Here is a 20308-nt window from a genome sequence, read left to right on the forward strand (position 1 = left end):
ACAGAATGTGAAGTAATTTAATATCACTTTAAGTGTTTTTACTAATAAATACATAAATAAATATGTAAAAAAGATCAATGAATATAAATAAGAATGAGAACGTAATATAAAAAATTGTTATATTTTTTTATTTTTGTTTAAGAGTAGGTAACTGTATCATGTAGTTGTGACTGGCATGCAGGGCACTTTTTAGCTAGTCATACTGCTACAATACATGACGCTGGCGGTCTAAAGGATTTACAAACAAATTACAATATACATATTAATATACTTTTCCTTTTGTACTTTCTGAAATCAAACCTCATCCGGAGTTTTTTTTATTTAAATCTCCCATAAACTAGGATTTTCTGCTATGCTGTGGTTACCAATATACAATTTCACATACACTCAGACCAGGAACAACAATTTCTGAATCATAAAGTTTTGCTCCCGTGCGGGAATCGGACCCGTTACATGTTGCGCATGTTCATGACCCCACAGTTTGTAAAATAACTGACGTAAACAAACAGATTACCCTTTCCTCCCCTTTAAACATAAAATGGAAATACAAAATGAAAGAAATGAATTTATTGGATTTATATTGTATAAATGAAACATATTCAAAAGAAAAAGAATGAAATAATTTCATTCCGAATCATCAATGTCTGACGAGTCCCTACGATGAGCCTTTGACGCTAGATTATGAATCCACGTAGCTGATCTCTGTGCTGCTGAGCGACGCGGCGTACTTCGGCGCTCGGTAGGAGCGACGACCGGCGAGGCGGGCGGCGCCGCCTCCTCCCGGCCGCGGCCGCGAGCACGCGAACCTCGGGCGCGCGAGCCCCGGCCTCCGCGTGATCCTCGTCCTCTTCCCCGCCCAGTAACCTCCATTTCTACTTGTACCTCTTCATCACTGGATCCTTCAACGACTATTTGTTCCGACACAGGTGGTGCCTTTAGAGCAGCTAGCTGTGTAATATCGGCGGAATCGATTTCGTCTCTGAGTACTCGAAGACGATCGGCAATCGCTTCAATTTCGGTATCTGTGTTTGACTCTAGAAGTGTAGTAATACATCGCCGCCTGTGTGCCTCCAACACATGTCGTAAAATATCCTCATTTTGCTTGAGAGTGTAATCACGCACTGCCTCTGTCATAAGCTGTACAGGCAAAGCAGCGAGGCGCCGTTCCGGCGGCATAGCCTCGTAGTAGGACTGCAGCAAAGTCTCGACATTGGTGGAGTCAGCAACATAGTCCGCGACATTGATCTCGTCGCCTTGTCCTTGACGTCTCTCACGTATTTTTCTTTCTCGCTTCAATAAAAGGATGTCATTTGAGTTTGCTACTATGCCACTGAAATTTTGACCAAATCTTGCTCTATTAAATATCTGATCTTCCCGTTCATAAAACACACTAATTCTAATCAATGGCATAGTTGGTTGCCTAGGATCACCAGATAAAAGACTTTTTGCTTCGACAATTGCCTCATTCACTTTTTCTTTGAGGAAATCTTGCACCTTTTCACTTTCATTGACATTTTCATCTCCAAGATTATGTTCTGACAAAACCACAGTTTTGAAAATAAATGGTCGGACAGTTTTTAGAGGTACAGCAGTTAGAATGAAATCAGTTTTATGGATTTGAAGCAGTGCACAATGCTTAGGCCTAGCTTCTCCTGCAGCCAGTGAAGTGGCCACGGTGCTGCCGGGCTGGATGACATTGAAATGATTCTTTTCACTACTACCTTTCATATCAAACAATTCACAATCATGTTCATGACCCCACACTACTAGATCTAAAAATTTTGGCAATTCATCTTCCTTAATAAAATTACCAGCTCCTCTATCTTCAGCTCTGTTCTGATGCAATACTAATATATTAAACCAGTCATGTTCCTCATCACGCAGCATTTCTACTTTTTTCTCTTGAAAAAGACGTGACAAGCGTTGGTCTTTCAGATGGCTCAAACCATACAAGGCAAGTTTCGTAGCACCCTTTTGTAAGAGTACTGGAGAAATACGTACATGAGTATAGTCGGTCCATTTGCCGAAATAGTTCACTAAACCGCCTGTAGAGAGGATATCAAGGCTGCTTATACCTTCTCGGCCAACGGGATCGTCGTGATTACCATGTATAGATAGTATCGGATAGGACACATTCAAGTTTGGATCCTCGTAATTAACGCTTCGAGAAAAGTTAACAGTCTGGTCTGACAGTAACTCGATGCTTACCGGCTTATCGCCGAAACAATACTTTCGAACGATCTCAGTACACTTGTAAATACAATTAAGCGAAGGCTTTGCGTGATGGAACAAGTCTCCGCCGAGTAGCACCAGATCTACATCATATTGAACAGCCAATGATAATGTTTCTTCAAAAGCAATAAAGCTATCCTCACCTCGGACAGGATGCTCCTCTAAATAACCTAAATGGATATCAGAAGCAATCAGTATTCTAATTGTTTCATCTTGTGACCACGCACTTGAATCATTCCCGACCATTTTTCACAAATTAAATAATCTGTTAGTACTATTGTGGATGATATGGATAGACTATCGTTTTGAAAGTCCAAACTTGTTTATTTCTTTCAATAAACCGCCATCATAATTTTTAACTTGACATCTTGACACTAACCAGAACAATCAACGTTGACGTTGACACTGAAATATAATTGACAGTAGTCAATTATCGCTATTCCCTTTAGTTGGTACGTCCATTTTCCTTATAATAGGTCTGTATCAGCAAGGATTACAAATTCTGCTAGGATTCAGTTTAATTTTGTTTTTTTAATGTAATATTAGTTTTTTAATGTATTAGAATATTAATTATTAAATATTTATTGTGCACCAATATTTATATTCTATTTATTAGTTTTTAACGTAAGCAACATTGTCCCTGACAACCAGACTGACAAGATAGGTGCAACTTGTTAGATGAATTTAGTAATGTGATAAAATGCGAAATTATTTATACTGCGACGTAGATGTCATTTATAATGTTAACATAAAAATATGAGTACTGAGGACAGCCCCTTACATTATTCATGGATAATATCAAAAAGAAAAATAGTGTTAAGTTGAAGAGAAAGTGTCGTGAAATCGGACAGTCGTCGCCTTCAATGATGTGGAAGAGGTCGATTGTGCAAGCGACGACTGGGTGCGCGCGCGCCACCGCGGCCCTGGCCATGCTGCTCGCTGTATTCGCGGTGAGTTCGCCAAGTTATCGCAGCAGTACCTGTGAGCACAAGCCCTGAGGTAGCTACACGCTAGCTATGTTATTGTTTATACAAACAATATCAACAAACATTGATGAGAACTCTTTGCTATAATAATAAACCTATTTGGCAGCTTGTTTCTGTTTAATATCTGCTATGCTATGCTACGCCAGTATTGATAATTAAGTTGGTACAAAAAATAATAAATAATTATTCGCTTCAACACTAAGGTGACACTTGCATGCTGTCCTTGCAACCATTAGGACAGTTCCAGCTAAACTTTTAGATTATTTTGTCTAAAAACCAATACAACAGTCTTGCCTGATTCTCTTATGTTTTTTTTATGGAGTAAATCCAGGATAGATAGCCATAAGGGAGAGATAAAATTTCTCCAAAGTTGATGCATTTAGTAAAGATTCTAAAATGGTATACCACCTTACCCATTATTTTTTAAATATTCATTGTTTAACACAATTATGGTGTCAGTTTCTTAAAATTTATTTAATATGTTTGCACATAATACAGCACAAGGCGGACTTAATGCATATGCAGGCATTCTCTCCCAGTCTACCACCCTAAGGTGCCAGGACATGGAAGGTGCATAATGTTAGGACTTTAAAATGTGTTAAATTAACATGCTATACATATTTTATATATGAATAAATATATAGTCTATAAATAAAAATATATACTTCAATGTATATACAACTCTAACATACATGCTACACAAAATATATAAGGAATATGTAATATGGACAAGGATAATATACCATATTATGAATCTAGTCTTATTAGTCCACCAACTGGTCTAGGTGAACAATAACTGGCTCCCTGCCATCCTAATTAGGTACAATTGAATTTTGAACATTTTACTCAATCTTTGGTGAGTGATTACTGATTACACTTTAGATATAGCCATAAAAATAAAACAAGAAAAGATATTGGAGTGTGCAAAACACATGTATAAAATCCTAATCTCTACAAGGCAAGGCAAGTATGAAAAATAAATATTTTAGGCAATATTTGATGGTTTGCGCCAACTAGTTCCTATGTTTTAATCTATACTGAAGAGTTTGTTTGTTTGAATCCCAGGAACTGCTGGTCTGATTTGAATAATATATTTTTGTGTTAGATAGTGCATTTATTGAAACAGGCTATGGCTATAAAACATTAGGTTATGATAAATTCGAACCGAGCAGCAGGTGAAACTGCGTTGGAGTAGCTAGTTTTCTGTAAAAGTGACAAACAGTTTATTATACAAAATAATATTTAAGTAAATATAAATAAAAAACACGCAAAAGTACACACTGCGCCAGGCGCAGGTCGCACCCTTGTTGCTACAAATTTTTATATTTGCGTCTGTATTTTTGCTTACGTTATCCTGATTAACTAGCCATTTGGTTTGGACGTTGGTTTCAGGGACACTATAGTTATGTACATAAAGTCCAGAAGTCTACAGATTAGCTTCTCCCGCACGGTTTAAACGAAAGAAAAGCACCTTCGACACTCCGATTGGTTGGTTCATACGCTCCGGCCAATCAGAGCGCCGAACGCGCTCCCGTTCCGTTTTCGTTCAACTTAAAGCAAGCTCGTAACTAGTATGGGCACAGGGCGCCAAATGCGCTTTCGTTTCGTTTTCGTTCAATGTAAAGCAATTCGTACTATGGGGACTCGCTCTTCCTATTGATCGTATCATGACGTTTTATAGCCTCCCCTTCCTTGATGAATGGACAACAAACCAGTAGTTCAGGAGACCATGTTTGAAGAAACAAACTCTACAGATTTATAATACTTATTCATATAAATTAGTCAGTATTAATTGATGTATTTGTTTAGAGTACATGGCGGGGCGGCGCATGTGCAGACCTGGTGATTGAGATCCCAGGCTCGGTGGGCGGGGAGGCGGAGGCCGACGGCGGCCGCTACCGGCTGGACTACCGGCCGCCGCACGGCACGCCCCCGCCCAACTTCACGGTGCCGGCGCGCGCCAACACCATCAACTTCCAGGGCCTGCCGGGCACCAAGTACCACTTCATGCTCTACTACTCCAACGCCACATTCGCCGACCTCTTGACATGGAACCAAACTATCATTACTGGTACTTGTTCACCTAACATATCTGATTTATTAACATATGAGATTGTCATCCCTTATTTAATACAGTTCTGGAAAACTGCCATTCGCACACGTTCAAATTCATAGAAATAGCTTTAGCTGACTGCACGGTTGGCTCGGTGGCTGGGTAACTGGCTGCCGTGCAACGTGTAGCGGGTTCGATTCCCGCACGGAGCAATTCTTTGTGTGATCCACAAATTGTTGTTCCGGGTCTGGGTGTCATGTGCATGTGAACTTGTATGTTTGTAAACGCACCCACGACACAGGAGAAAACCCTAGTGTGGGGCAACGTTTTTTTTTTAAAAAAAAAAGCTTTTATACTTTTTTTTTCTCGGTAAAAAATTAAGCTATACTATGTGATAGGGGTGGGACTTCTAACCCGTTAAGGCTGAGTACTACATCTAATTTTATCGACAAAAAAAATAATATGGGGGTTGAACCCCTAATTGAAAATATTGAAAAATATATATAAATTTTTCGGTAAAAATAATTTACAAATGATTTTTTTTCTCACCAAAACCATTATCAAACATATGAAAAAAGTATTGAATTAGTTAGCCAAGGTTATTAGCTACCGTTTGTCGTTTTTTTTTGTTTCTACGACGCATACAACCCTTGATATCAAAAAAAGTAAAAAAAATATTAAAATAGCCATAGTTTTTAGGGGGAGGGGATTCGACCCCTTCGACCCCCGACTTTTGTCGATAAAATTAGATGTAGTACTCGGCCTTAACGGGTTAGAAGTCTCACCCCTATCACATTGTATATGTAGACTGTATGCAAATGGCAAACATGGTCCTCTGTCCGCGTCACTTTCATGCTAATATTTATGTGAACAATGATTGTGTTCAGGATCATTCGGTTATGTAGAAATGTACCTAGTTACCTACAGACTTCAGACTTGTGCTTGAGATTGCACAGCCCCGCAGGTAGTTTACTTATTAGGTCGGTAATCATGTGATTGTTAAAAGTTTCATTTCATCAAAAAATACGTACGTCAGCTCAATAAAAACGATTTTTTTACGAACAGGTACATTTTTTTGTAAACAAGTACTTACGTGTTAACAAAAAGTTTAAGTTAATTCGCTGTGTACACGTACACCGACGTCGTTGGTTGCCAGTTACGTTATTAATCTTTGGGTCTCTGTTCCAAATGAGAGAGCAAGGTTTGTGTGCCAAATTCTGATTTATTGACGGTACATCGGTAGCTAGACATTCTTTGTCAATGATCAATAACTCGGATTACCTATTAGAAAACTGTTATCTTAAAATCGCACACAAATAATTCAGATATTTAAATAATACAGTCGCTTGATCAAGATAAGATTTTATCCTTCGGTTTTTCCTCACTTGCTTGGCCACCGCAGAGAGGATAATTGGCACAATCGTAATCGTTACTTAATGCTTTGTCAATGTATTGACTGCCTTGCCGGGCTACTTGTGGCCCCAATGGTTAGCATGATGTCTGGCCCGGGACAGGACTACTCAATCAAAAAGTGTGTTTAAACCTTCGAAAATTAAGAACCGTTTTGAAGTATATGAAATGAATAAGTGACGAGGGATGTATAACCTCTAAGGAAACCTACTGGAAATATAGAACGGTGGTGCAAGAATAATGATTAAAGTAAGCTTCAATGCGAGTGTTTCACTATGTTGTTGATGCATAAGTGACGGAATGAGGAAAACTAGTCGGTATAGTATCTAACAATGTAGAAGAGCATACTGCGATCATATTTTATTTTTACATCATTGTTTTTTTTATGCACAGCACCGGAGCCGCCTACAAATTTGACGGTGACGCTAGGGCGCAACAAACAAGCGTACATATCCTGGTCGCCACCGGCGCACGGTGACTATACCGGATTTAGATTTAAGGTAGGTACCTGCTCGTCTAGCTATGCATGTACTACACCTTACACGACGTTGCAAAAACAGTTGACGTTATAGCGAGGTGTGACTTGCAATTTGATTGGTTAGCATCATCAAATTCTGGGGAATTCTCTCTGTAACGAAAATGACTTCGCTACAAATAACCAGGAAAAAGAAATATAGACATGGTTGATGGTCTAAAGCTCGAGTATTGCAATAATATAGAATCAGCAGGTGGTAGACCCGCTGATTAAATAATTGCAGATATAGATAAAGTAGTCAGTCAGTTGACGTACTGACTGTTAGAGGGAACAGCGAAGATGGTTTGGCAAGCGGGTAACGTAGGTTGCGGTGCAGGTGATCCCGCTGACGGAGCGCGCGGAGGGCGGCGCGCAGAACTTCAGCGTGGAGCGCTCCGCCTGGAACCACACGCTGCGCGAGCTGTCGCCCGGCGCCACCTACCAGCTGCACGCCTTCACGCTGCTGCACGACAAGGAGAGCGCCGCCTACGCCTCGCGCAACTTCACCACCAGTGAGTCCACTCTGCTACCGCTGCGTCTACCTACATTCATACTTACCTCCTTTCTCGGGTGTCTTGTTGCTTCACTGCGTCTCTGCAATTGTAGGCTCGTGTCCGCGAGGAAGTATTCATCTCGTTCTAATATCGACGTAAAGTCTTTTATATCTTACCAAATAATGAAGCCCGGAAATTATTATTCTCTAAGTATACGTAGCTATGTACCAACGTAGGCAGTTTTATATTGAAATATGTACCTTGTTAAATTATTTATCAGTGTCTATAGCCACGATATGATATATGTCAGTAATTTGTCCTCTCGTTTGCCATTCTAATTTGCACAAAGGGTACATGAAATTATGCTTACTGTGAAAACAACAGTAGGTACAAGGCGAAATGATTTTAAATTATCTAAACGTAATGTTGTGTGATTCATATAGCGATCAATGACGTGTCGGCTGTTTCGTAAATCGATGCGTCATACAAACATAAATACACAAATAGTAGGAACTCAACTAGATTATTGAGTAGCGTTGCCTTGACATTTATGTGTGCGAATCTGGGCGTGGCCCGTCACGTGACCGCCGCGTGACGGCGACGTGACGGCGACGCGACGGTCGCGGCGGCTCGCCCAGCGCTCACCGCGGCACAGCTCGCAGCGTGAGCAGCCGAGGTCAGCGCGGGACAATCGGACACGGCTGGGTATCGGCGCTGCATCTTCCTGAACAACACAATGCCGAGGCTGCGGCCTCATACGCGAAACTAATCGATTTCGAATAAATTCTCTGGAGCTCGGACTTGATGTGCGTGGCGTCACATACCGCGACATTACGTTTCTAACTGACAACACATTATGCATACATGTCCGCGTTATACCGGTGATTGTTACTAAAGCACAATCTCGTATGTGAAAAGTATTTTTATGTTAGCGGAACATATTTCTGAGATTAAATAAAAAAAAAACTTATGTTCCGTGAGTTTGGGACGATTGTGTCTAAAATAACGCTTTTATTGTTTATTTGATTATTTGAACCAATAAATAAATTAATAATGTAAGATAAGTAAGAAAAAAAATTACGTCAAACGGGTTTTTTGTTCTTTCAGTTTTAGAGTTGCCGCGTAGGTCATTTTGAAATTAGCACAAAAAGTTAAATATTTCATTAACTACTCATTTTCGTCCATGCCTTAAATGTCTTTGTTCGACAAAAATGTTGTAAAGGATCTTGCTAAAACACCTTACGAGATTGTGTTGTAATAACAAATCACCCTGTATCCATGAGCGGACTCTCCCCAATAAATAAATATCTTTGAATGCCAAGTTACTGCCCCATTTTTTTATTTTCTCTAGACTTTTTATGGGTATGTATGGAGGTCGGCAATGTAGTCGCGATACCTGGGAAGTAGCCGGTGGCAGCACTGTTGTGCTTGTGACTAATCTATAACTATAGATCATAAATAAAACTAGAAGTTTTGTAAATTCTGTATATTCAGATATGATATTTGAGGACACGCACATCATCAGAATAAAAGTGGCCGCTGCTGACCAAACGCCTCTTCTCACACGGATAAAGTTTGAGCATTAATCAGCACGCTAGCTTAATGCGGGTTGGCGACTTCAAACCTATAAGAAGTATTAATAAGCCCAGGTTTTCTCACGATATTTTCTTTTACCGTTTGTCAGTGGCGTCTAAATAATGTTAGAAAGGACATAATTATAACTCGGAAAAATAAACTTGGATACAATTTTTTTTTTTTAATTATCAGATGGAAATGTATTCGAATCGTTGTTCCGCATGAAATGGACATAGTTTCGTACTGAACACACACTGTGATACAGTGTTATATCTAGTGTTCCAGAACATGCGCCGGCGCGGCTCGGTTCCAATTATGTAAAAATGTTAGGCGCAGCCTAGAGTAAAAGTACGTAGGTCGGAGTGTTCAGCTGATGTAACTTGTTTGTTTTGTACCGCTGCGCAGGATGCACGGGACCCTGGTGAGCAGAGCATGTCACTTACTCGCTGCATGCCATTCTCTGTACTCATTCTGCTTGCCATTGTACATGTACATTGTAATCTTAGACTCCAGCGATTCGCACTGGTGTACTAGTGTACCGCACCGTGCTGCAGTCGGCCGCAGCATGAGGCCGCGTGCATTGTTCGCATGGTTTACTTCTGGCTTTACTTGTGTTACTGGCGACCCACGACACCTGCCTCAATATTCTAGCAGTAGTTTGAACATTGATGCTCGCACAAACTCTGTGTGTGAATTGAAGCGTCTCCGTGTGGTCGGCGAACACTGCAACATGCGACATGTCGGTACCATACTCCACCACACGGAGATGACTTTGATTCACTCACGCACACAATGACAAGAAAATGTAAATCACTTGCAATGCATCGTTCCGTGGAGGAAGGTGGGTTTACTGGTAATATAAACAAATTCAGATTATATTGTGAAGTGCATGATTCAAGTTGTAAATAAACTATTTTATGTTATTTACTCGCACTTGTTGTATTTATTGAAGTAGATACTATTTATTTTCTATTTTTGAAAGTTAAAAAGCTCCATGAGAAATGTTTAATGTTGAAACTGCGTTAAGCGGACTCCCGACGATGTGTTATGTGTCGCTAATTCAACTTAACGGTGTACATGTCCGCGTGCAGTCGCATCGATAGATAACTCAATAGAATATTTTGTATCAAGACGATGACGACTCGCAAAATACCAACTACAGCCCGCAGTCAGCCCGTTTATGAAGATACGCAGAAAGTGCGACGGGCGCCCGCTTAACGCAATCTCGGGCCTAACCGCTGCATATAATATGTATATGATTGGTGTGATTGGCGTGTTCCGCAGAGCCGAACACGCCGGGCAAGTTCATCGTGTGGTTCCGCAACGAGACCACGCTGCTGGTGCTCTGGCAGCCGCCCTACCCGCCCGGCGCCTACACGCACTACAAGGTACGTACCGCCGCACTGCGTGCCACTGTCCGTCCTGTGCGTCCTGTCCGTACATAGAACGCGGCGTGTGCAGGTGTCCATCGTGCCGCCCGACGCGCGCGACTCGGAGCTGTACGTGGAGAAGGAGGGCGAGCCGCCGGGCCCGGCGCAGGCCGCCTTCAAGGGGCTGGTGCCGGGCCGCGCCTACAACATCTCCGTGCAGACCGTGTCGGAGCCCGAGATCTCGGCGCCCACCACGGCGCAGTACCGCACCGTGCCGCTGCGCCCGCGCAACGTCACCGTGCCGCTCGCAGACCTCAAGGAGACCTCCTTCAAGGTCACCTGGCTGCCGCCGCTGGAGGAGAGGTACCCGTCTACCGCTTCCCACTTACTGCGGACCCTGCAATACACGGTTGTTTACGATACCACTGTAGTTCTAGCTGTATCTATTCATATAATAAAACTATACAAGTGTAAATTCTGTACATTGAAAATATTAAAAAAGAAATAGTTGGCTAGACCTACTATTTATTTTTTAACACCCCTAGATATTTTAATAGATAAACTAGAAATGTGATTTAAAAAAGTTGGTCTGTCTGTATGTTCAAACATCTCGCAGAAATTACCGATCTGATTACGATGCAACTTGGTATGGTACGGGTATGTATAGAAATAATAGAACCCGGTGTGATCACTGGGGGGGGGGTCATGTCCTCCCTCCGTCCGCGGCGAGGACGGAGTGGGGTGTAGCGGCGGTGTGGTGTTGCAGCGAGTTCGAGAAGTACCAGGTGTCGGTGAGCGGCAGCGGCGGCGGCGGGCGGCGCCTGGCGCCCGTGGTGCGCGCGCGCAACGACACGCCCGCCTGCGCCTTCGACGGGCTGGAGCCGGGCGCGCCCTACACCGTCACCGTCAAGACCATGTCCGGCAAGGTCACGTCCTGGCCCGCCGCCACCGACCTCACGCTCAGTGAGTATATGTCTGCCCTGCGGCCGCCACTCGCTACTACACCGTCTCGCAGCGATGCTTCCCAACGTTTGTCGAACAAAGTTGCTAGATATTTTATGAAGTGTTAATTTCCCGGCATGCGCCGTGCCTTTGTTCGACAAGTGTTGCCGGGATGGTCCCGAGCGTGTAGTAGTGTAGCGGCGGGTGCAGCAAGTGTCGCGTTCCAGAGCCGCTGCCGGTGCGGGACCTGGCGTGGCGCCACGCGGCCGACGGCGCCGTCGACCTGTGGTGGGCGCCGGCGCCCGCCAGCACGCAGGACGAGTACAAGGTACCTGCACTACTCTACTTCGTTCTTTATTCACACAACTACATATTATTATGGATACTAATAATATCACTTCTTTTCAAGATTATACTGTTTTTTACCAAAATCACACTATACGAGTATTATGATGATGTGTTTGTATAATCTTGCAGACAGTTATAGTTTGTGGGTTTGCTTGTAAATGTCGTCAATGTCATTGCTTATCAGTATTGTTCATCTCTCATTGACAACAAACAATCACCACGAGGTGGGCAGAGGCAATCAGTGGTTTATACCTGTTACACGTTTAGCTGTAATGTAAATCTAGTGTAACACACTCGTTGTCCAGCAGTGTCGGCCCATGTGGTGGGGGATGAAGTTACTGCCATACACGGCGGAGGCGCCTAGTAGCACACTCCGTAAATGATAGAAAATCAGTTTGTTATTCCATAAAGTAGGTAGACGTACACAGAGTGTGAACATGAGACGTGTGCAGGTGTCGTACCACGAGGCGGGCCCGTCGCGCGACGACAGCAACACGCTGAGCACGACGGAGCCGCGCGTGACGCTGCGCGCGCTGCTGGCCGGGCGCAACTACAGCGTGTGGGTGGCCGCCGTGTCGCGCGGCGTGGCGGCCGAGCCGCGCGCCGCCGCGCTGGCCACGCGCCCGCTGGCGCCCGTGCTGCTGGCCGCGCGCGCCAGCGACTCCGACCTGCGCCTGTCCTGGCGCTCCGACGTCAACTCGCGCCAGGACGGCTACGAGCTCAGCTACCGCCGCGCCGCGCCGCCCGACGCAGCGACCGACGCCGCGCCCGCCGCTGACGCAGTCTACCACAAGGTTTACTTACTTTCCGTTTGTCAGCAAACTAACTTGTTTTTATAAGGGCTAATACTCGCCACGCAGGATCCTTGCCTTGGAACCATACGCAAATAACACAGAAACTTGCCCTAAATAATGAATATAAAAGTGTCAGATTTATCCGAGTAGGATTGTAACATGATATATCGGGACGCTGGTACGGCCCGGCTCGCTGGGTATAAAGTGACGCGTGCGCAGTTGGAGACGAAGGAGACGAGCGCGACGCTGTCGGAGCTGTTCCCGGGCGCCGTGTACGAGATCCAGCTGGCGGCCGTGAGCCACGGGCTGCGCAGCGAGCGCCTGCTGCTGCGGCGCGGCGTGCGGCCGCGGCCCGCGCTGTGGCTGCGCCTGGCGCGCGCCACGTCCAACTCCGTGCTGGTGAGCTGGGCCGGCCCGCCGCGCCGCGCCTCCGCGCTGGGCGGCTTCGTGCTGCGCTACCGCACGGCCGCCGAGCCGCGCTGGACCGCGCTGCCGCCGCTGGCGCCCGACGCCGACCGCGCCGAGATCCCCAACATGACGCACGGCGAGCACTACATCATCGAGCTGGACACGCTGGGCGAGCCCGCCGACGGCGACGCCGTGGAGAGCGACCGCCCGCTGCGGGAGGAGCACACCGTCCGTACGTACCGCACTCACCGCCCCTACACATCTCACTATTACTTTTACACATATTTTGTTGTAACTACAGCAGTCATTCTTTTGAAGAGGATTGCGTATCTATCGCTAGTGTAATTCTCGAATACCGCACGCATTTGCGTACTCTGCATACCCCAAGTCTTTTGTAATCTGAATTTTGTTCTATAGTCTTATAATATTCTAGAATTTCTTTCGAATTATACAAGATGTAAGCTCGCTACAACTTAACTTTTACAAGATGACATAGTCGTCTATGAGAAACGATGTAGCTGCAAGCTGCAATCGGCGACGGCTTGTCCGCTATGTAGTGTGTGTGCGTGCAGGGCCCAACCCGGTGAGCAACGTGGAGCAGCTGGTGGACACGCGCAACATGACGCTGGAGTGGCCCGTGCCGGGCGGCCGCGTGGAGTGGTACTCGCTGCACTGGCGCCCCGTGGGGCCCGGCGCCGCCGCCGGCGACCGCAACCTCAGCGCGCCGGCCGGGCCCCGCGCGCGCGCCGCGCTGGACGGCCTGCAGCCGGGCCGCGCCTACACCGTGTCCATCGCCGCGCACTCCCACAACCTCAGCTCCGACGTCTTCACCATGGACACGCGCACCCGTCGGTACCCGCTCTCTAGCTCCGCTCGCCCCGCTCGGTCGCTCGGCTCGCTCGCTCACACTGCGCTCGTGGGTTGCAGGTCCGCTCATCCAGTCCGAGATGACCATCGTCAACGAGCCCGGCACGGACGACGACAACGACACCGCCTCCACTACGCTCGTGAGTACAGCCGACACGACCGGCTCGCGCGCTACACCTACTGTACCGTGTACACACTCATAATATACGATTGTCTACAGTACCTCCTGCCAGCGCGCGTCTTTGTCTCACATTTCGTTCACATGATTTTATCTGTTCCGCAGTTTTCCTTTGGAAAACACTGTGAATGTATTCGCTTCCGTAGTGCTCATAGGTGTATAGTTACGGCGGTGTGGAGTAATGAGGTTCCCTCGGTGTACAGAAAGTGATCTACACGCGCACGCCGGGCTCCGCGTCGCAGTTCGACTCGTACCGGTTCCAGCTGGAGGGCGCCGGCGCCGAGCCGCGCTGGGCCACGCGGCCCGCAGACGCCGAGGGCCAGGCCGTGGAGTTCTCGGGGCTCGTGCCGGGCCGCCTGTACAACGTCACCATGTGGACCGTCTCGCACAACGTCACCTCGCACCCCGTGCAGCGCCAGGCGCGACTCTGTAACTATACTCCACCGCTCGCCCGCCGCCCCGCGCCGCGTCAGCTCCGCTCTCATTGCTATTCCTTCCACAGTTCCCCGGCCCATAACGAAGCTGAACGCGACGGAGGTCGGCGCGCGTGAGATAACGCTGGCGTGGGACAAGCCGGTGGGCGACTACACGGACTTCGAGGTCCAGTACCTCACCGACGTGGACCAGCTGCAGACGCTCACCACGGAGGAGCTCGGCATCAAGGTCAGACCGGACAGCGCTAACCTTACACTTGTCATTTCACTCTCGTTGTTTGCCCGAGCTTTGCCTGTCCCCGTGCCACTGCCATTTGCTGAGACGATGCGATGCAGGTGGAGTCGCTGCGGCCGCACAGCGTGTACACGTTCACGGTGGTGGTGGTGGCGGGGCGCGGCGGCGCGCTGCGGCTGACGTCGCGCGGCCGGTCCGCCGACGTGCGCACGCTGCAGGCGCCGCCGCCCGCGCCGCGCGACTTCCGCGTCACGCGCGCGCTGCCCGCCGAGCTGCGCCTGGCCTGGGACCTGGCGCCGCACGACGCCAACGGCGACCTGCGCCGCTTCCTGCTGGACTATGCGCCGCAGGCCGAGCCCGACCGCGTCACCACGATCGAGTTCCCGCCCGACGGTACTGCACCTACCCTACTTACTTTTCTCTCTCTCGCCTAGTGTTGCAGTAGCAGATGACGAGCAAGCATGTCGGTATTTCAGCGCGCTCGGGCGTGGTGTCGGGGCTGGTGCCGGGCGCGGCGTACGTGGTGCGCGTGCGCGCGGAGACGGGCGCGGGCGCGGGCCCGGCGGCGCAGCTGGTGCAGCACATGGCCATCGGCGCGCCGCCGCGCCCGCCCGCCGCCGCCACGCCGCGCGAGCTGCGCCGCTCGTCGTCCACCGTGGCCGTGCGCTTCCGCGCCGACTACTTCTCGGCCGCCAACGGGAACGTCACGGCCTACACGCTGGTGCTGGGCGAGGAGCCGCGCAACGACACGCCGGCGCGCCTGCCCTCGTGGCGCGACGTGCACGCGCTGCCCGCCTGGCCGCCCTACCAGGTCACGGAGCCCTACTACCCCTTCCACTCGTCGCCCGTCGAGGAGTTCACCATCGGCTCGGAGCGCTGCGACGCGGGCGGCCGCGCCTACTGCAACGGCCCGCTGAAGCCCGGCACCAAGTACTACGTGAAGCTGCGCGCCTTCACCGCGCCCGACAAGTTCACCGACACCGGCTACGCCGTCGTCTACACCGGTACGTGTCCGCCGTCGTTCTGTCGGTCGACGGTCTGTCGCCTATTTTGTTCTATGAAGAGTTGACAGTCTGAGGTGCAAACAGTCGCACGAACTGGGAGCCACCGATGAAAGGCGTATGGAAACAAAGTATAGATGTATAATTTAGTCGTATAATATGCGTGTGGTTTGTGGTGCGGCGCAGAGGTGGACAACACGGCGTGGATCGTGGGCGGCTGCGTGGCGGCGGCGCTGGCGGCGGGCGGCGGCGCGCTGCTGCTGCTGCTGCGGCGGCGCCGCGCCCGCGCCGCGCCCGCCGCGCCCGCCGCCGCCGCCGCGCGCGCCTCGCGCCCCGTGCGCGTCGCCGACTTCATCGACCACTACCGCCTCATGTCCGCCGACTCCGACTTCCGGTGCGTACCCTCATACCATTTCCAAAAGTCGCCACGTCGCTTTATTTATAATGAGTAAACGTCGCTGTGCGCCGTGATGTTCGCTTTAGCGTGAATGTTCAGCGAGGCTCAAATATAACGACCGCGACAGGTTCAGCGAGGAGTTCGAGGAGCTGAAGCACGTCGGGCGCGAGCAGCCGTGCTCCGCCGCCGACCTGCCCGTGAACCGGCCCAAGAACCGGTTCACCAACATCCTGCCGTACGACCACTCGCGCTACAAGCTGCAGCCCGTGGACGACGAGGAGGGCTCGGACTACATCAACGCCAACTACGTGCCGGGCCACAACTCGCCGCGCGAGTTCATCGTCACGCAGGGCCCGCTGCACTGCACGCGCGACGACTTCTGGCGCATGTGCTGGGAGTCGGGCTCGCGCGCCATCGTCATGCTGACGCGCTGCGTGGAGAAGGGCCGCGAGAAGTGCGACCGCTACTGGCCCTACGACACGCGGCCCGTGTACTACGGCGACATCGCCGTCACGGCGCTCAACGAGTCGCGCTACCCCGACTGGACCGTCACCGAGCTCATGCTGTGCCGCGGCGCCGAGCAGCGCGTGCTCAAGCACTTCCACTTCACCACGTGGCCCGACTTCGGCGTGCCCGACCCGCCCACCACGCTGGCCCGCTTCGTGCGCGCCTTCCGCGAGCGCTGCCCGCCCGACGCGCGGCCCGTCGTGGTCCACTGCAGCGCCGGCGTGGGCCGCTCCGGCACCTTCATCACGCTGGACACGGCGCTGCAGCAGCTCGCCAGCCACGCCGACTGCATCGACGTCTTCGGCATGGTGCACGCCATGCGGCGCGAGCGGGTCTGGATGGTGCAGACGGAGCAGCAGTACATCTGCATCCACCAGTGCCTCGTGGCCGTGCTGGAGGGCCAGGACCTGGCCGCGCCGCCGCCGCACCACCACCACAACGCCGCCTTCGAAGGTACCACCTCACCTCTCACTCTATTGTCGCTCCCCTCGCTCTCGTCATTACTGAAAATAAATATTCCCCTTTACTTAGCGAGTACCACGATAAAAACTAATGTGATCCGTCTCAAAAAGAAATAAAAACAATTAATCGTTATTCCATTCACAATAAGTCATGTATTCAATGCCAATCATGAATTGTTGTACTTTGCAATATAATTGTCACCATGGTGCTTTGAACCCCAATGTGTCTGCGAGACACAAGTACTGAGTGCGCTAGTAGCCGCAGTCCCGCAGTGTAGTGTAACGTGTGTGTGTGCGCTAGGTGGCGGCTAGCGGCGGCGGCGGCGGCACGTGAGTGTGTGCGTGTGTCGGTGTGTGTGTGTGTGTGTGCTTGGCTAGTGTGCCGGCGCCCGGCTGACGCGTGTTTCTGTTGCAGACGACGAAGGCATCGCCGAGTCCGGCATGTAGGCGCAGCCCGCGCCCCCGGCCTGCGCCCCCGGCCCGCGCCCCACGATACGCCCCCGGACCGCGCCCCCGCACTACGCCCGGTTGCGGTCGAAAGCGTGCCCGCTCAATCTGAAACTTATGTACTTAAATTATATTTTTATCTCGATGAAATCGCTTGTATACAAGTAGTATTAAGTTTTTTACAAAAATATTTTTATATAAATGTACATGAATAAAATGGACCAATCGTTAATTATTCTAATAGTTTAAGATAAATTAATATTTTGTTATTTTTTTACTTTATAATGTAAGGAAATAGGTCGCGTGTCTCGCTATATTATTATATTAGTATCGTGGCGTCCTGCTCGCATGCTACACATGACAACTATACGTACGTACGTATCACTTATCTTTGAATCTCGAAATTGTACTTAAACGTTTAACGTATCTGCTGTAAATTGCTCAACTCGATGTGTCGTATACGATCTGTGACGAGGTCAGTCACTCGGTGTAACGATACAGACATGGCGGAGGCTAGTTGCTGTTGTATAGTAGTGGACGACGGGCGACGGCCGCGTGCGATATTTGTACACGTGTTGCTGTTGTATAGTATAGCCCCGGCATGCCATGCCAAAGGATTTTATTTCCAATGTTATTTCAATGAGTTTAGAATTCAAGCCGCTTACTCTTGAAACCATTATCGATGTCAATCCAATTTCAAACCTATAAAATCTTAATAATTATTCAATGTCAAAACTATACAACCCCAATCATAACTGTAAAAATAGCATTCAGAGTATATGATATAAACCCTAACTCAATACCCCGGCAATGGGCGCCAGAGTTGCTACTCAAGAGTAATTTCACAGTATCAATGTCGATCGATTGGATATGAATTGAAAATGTTAACAGTCCCTAAGACAAATGGGTCACTTTGTGTCCAGGTATTGTGATTGCTAAGCTAGCTGACATTGTAACTTGTACAGCGGTCATGGCACAGTGAGACAATAAAGATTGTCGCGCGGTGGATTCGATGGACGCACTATAATTGGATACTTTTATAACAGACAAACCTAGTACCGACATAAGTTGCTAGTTAATCTAAATAATTGTGTGTGCTCGTCGAATAGTTTGTTACGGTCGTCGGTATTGTATTATCACTTTCACGTGAATTCAAAATATTAAGAAAATATTTACATACATTATAAAATAAAATATTTTTAATAATTCGTTTTATATACCTGGCGGGTTTGCCGGAGCTCTGGATCTAAAAACAGGAATAGGAACGGGGTGGTTTTTAGTCGGTAAGAGACTGACACTCCCTCTCACCTCGCCCAAGGCGAGAGAAGTCATTAGATGATTTCCCCCCTTTAAATAAATAAATAAAAAAAGCTTTACACATTCTCCTTAGTTCGTAAAGATTATTTTTGTATTTAATTGATGGCACATAATTACTTGACGTATAAGTGACTGTATTAACTTGTTTTATTATACATATTATAATGAAAAAACAATGAAAATATAATTCTGTAGTGACTAACAACATGGCCGCTGCGCCATGCCGCCCAGTTTGCACTCCGATCACCTTCATACGTACTTTAAATTATCTACCTCACACCAAATATATCACATTCTCCTTCCGAACTTTCCTCCCTAGTCTGTCACATCTAGAATCCATACGCATGTTACCTATCTGTGATCAGTAGCGACAGTCAAATATACAAGTACCTACTTTAGTATTATAAGTATGACTTGTGGAAGTGTTGGGCAACGCGGCGCGCGGCGCGGTCCAAGTAGCTCGTCCGAGGGGTACATTCCCGCACCGAACTTTCACTACATTATATTATTATGTTGTACAATTTAAGTCTCAGTGCATTCTAAATGCGTCAAACCTGTATGTTACATTATCTGAATACTAATATGATATTGATGCAATAAATAGTAATAGAATATTTAGAATTAAATAGTTTATTTTGTAACTCCTCTTTTTATTTCAACACTTCTGCACCATATACAGAATTACAGTTAACAATTAGAAAATCCCAGAACAGAGTGAGACAGAGTTATTTGAAATCATTTTTCACACCTCACCCAGTCCTGTCTGTCAGTGCAGTTAGCCCAAAGAGTAAGGGTCAAATTATACTAGCGCAGAATCGAAGCGTTAAATTCTTTACAACTAAAGCGAATTTCAATGAATACGCGCATACTCTTTTACGTGTAGTAATGGGCATCAACAGCAGAGCTATTGAATCACTTGCCAGTTGACTTTTGGCTTAAATAGGCATTCGTATTTATGCACCAGGTTAATTAACTTTTCGTCGGAGTCCATCGTGATCAACACCGACCGAGGCCAATTTCCAATCTGCGAAAAAATCCGCGTGAATTCCGACGAATGTGCGCGCCTTTTTAAATCTCAGAGGTAATGTGTGCGTTACGCTGTGGAGTTAAGGTTGAATTTGTTATGTTCAGTTTTGGAAAGACGCTTCGATGCGCTTCGACTCTGCGCTAGTATAAATCGACCCTAAGTATAAAAAGTATAGCGGAAGTTAGCCGCTCAGTTTATTTCCATAGGTCCAGTCCTGGGAGAGTCCATGATAAAATGCTGAAACTTGCAGGCGGTTACCGATTGCGGAGGTGCCAACTTGGTCAGGTTGAATGTTAATAAAAGCCAGGCGT

At 47.9% G+C, this 20308-nt stretch overlaps 2 protein-coding genes across 4 annotated transcripts; one reads left to right on the top strand and one right to left on the bottom strand.

Moving 5' to 3' along the window:
• Positions 1-552: 552 nt before the first annotated feature.
• On the bottom strand, positions 553-2616 carry LOC118263515 (double-strand break repair protein MRE11). Its single transcript, XM_035575552.2, has one exon. It carries the CDS (start codon positions 2476-2478, stop codon positions 625-627), a length of 1854 nt encoding a protein of 617 aa, XP_035431445.1. The 5' UTR covers positions 2479-2616; the 3' UTR covers positions 553-624.
• A 134-nt stretch (positions 2617-2750) lies between these two features.
• Positions 2751-19611, top strand: LOC118263523 (tyrosine-protein phosphatase 10D). 3 transcript variants are annotated; one of them, XM_050705431.1, is made up of 19 exons: positions 2751-3182; positions 5028-5289; positions 7075-7181; positions 7533-7707; positions 10549-10652; positions 10726-10997; positions 11401-11597; positions 11804-11904; positions 12377-12718; positions 12938-13358; positions 13699-13974; positions 14054-14133; positions 14375-14600; positions 14674-14834; positions 14942-15233; positions 15317-15844; positions 16028-16235; positions 16366-17198; positions 17622-19611. In XM_050705431.1, the coding sequence occupies exons 1-19, from the start codon at positions 3021-3023 to the stop codon at positions 17651-17653; spliced, it is 4779 nt and encodes a 1592-aa protein (XP_050561388.1). In that variant the 5' UTR covers positions 2751-3020; the 3' UTR covers positions 17654-19611. The 3 variants fall into 3 exon arrangements, with proteins under 3 accessions (XP_050561388.1, XP_050561389.1, XP_050561390.1); XM_050705432.1 differs by having other exon boundaries at positions 17508-17646; XM_050705433.1 differs by lacking the exon at positions 17622-19611 and having other exon boundaries at positions 16028-16069; positions 16137-16235; positions 16366-16537.
• Positions 19612-20308: the final 697 nt, after the last annotated feature.

The sequence above is a fragment of the Spodoptera frugiperda genome, chromosome 27 (assembly GCF_023101765.2).
Source record: "Spodoptera frugiperda isolate SF20-4 chromosome 27, AGI-APGP_CSIRO_Sfru_2.0, whole genome shotgun sequence".
Lineage (NCBI taxonomy): Eukaryota > Metazoa > Arthropoda > Insecta > Lepidoptera > Noctuidae > Spodoptera > Spodoptera frugiperda.

Coding starts and splice junctions, on each gene's coding strand:
- LOC118263515 (XM_035575552.2), bottom strand. CDS start 2,478: ATGGTCGGGAATGATTCAAGTGCGTGGTCACAAGATGAAACAATTAGA.
- LOC118263523 (XM_050705431.1), top strand. CDS start 3,021: ATGGATAATATCAAAAAGAAAAATAGTGTTAAGTTGAAGAGAAAGTGT. Junction 12,719..12,937: donor CTGACGCAGTCTACCACAAG/GTTTACTTACTT, acceptor ACGCGTGCGCAG/TTGGAGACGAAGGAGACGAG. Junction 17,199..17,621: donor CCACAACGCCGCCTTCGAAG/GTACCACCTCAC, acceptor TTTCTGTTGCAG/ACGACGAAGGCATCGCCGAG.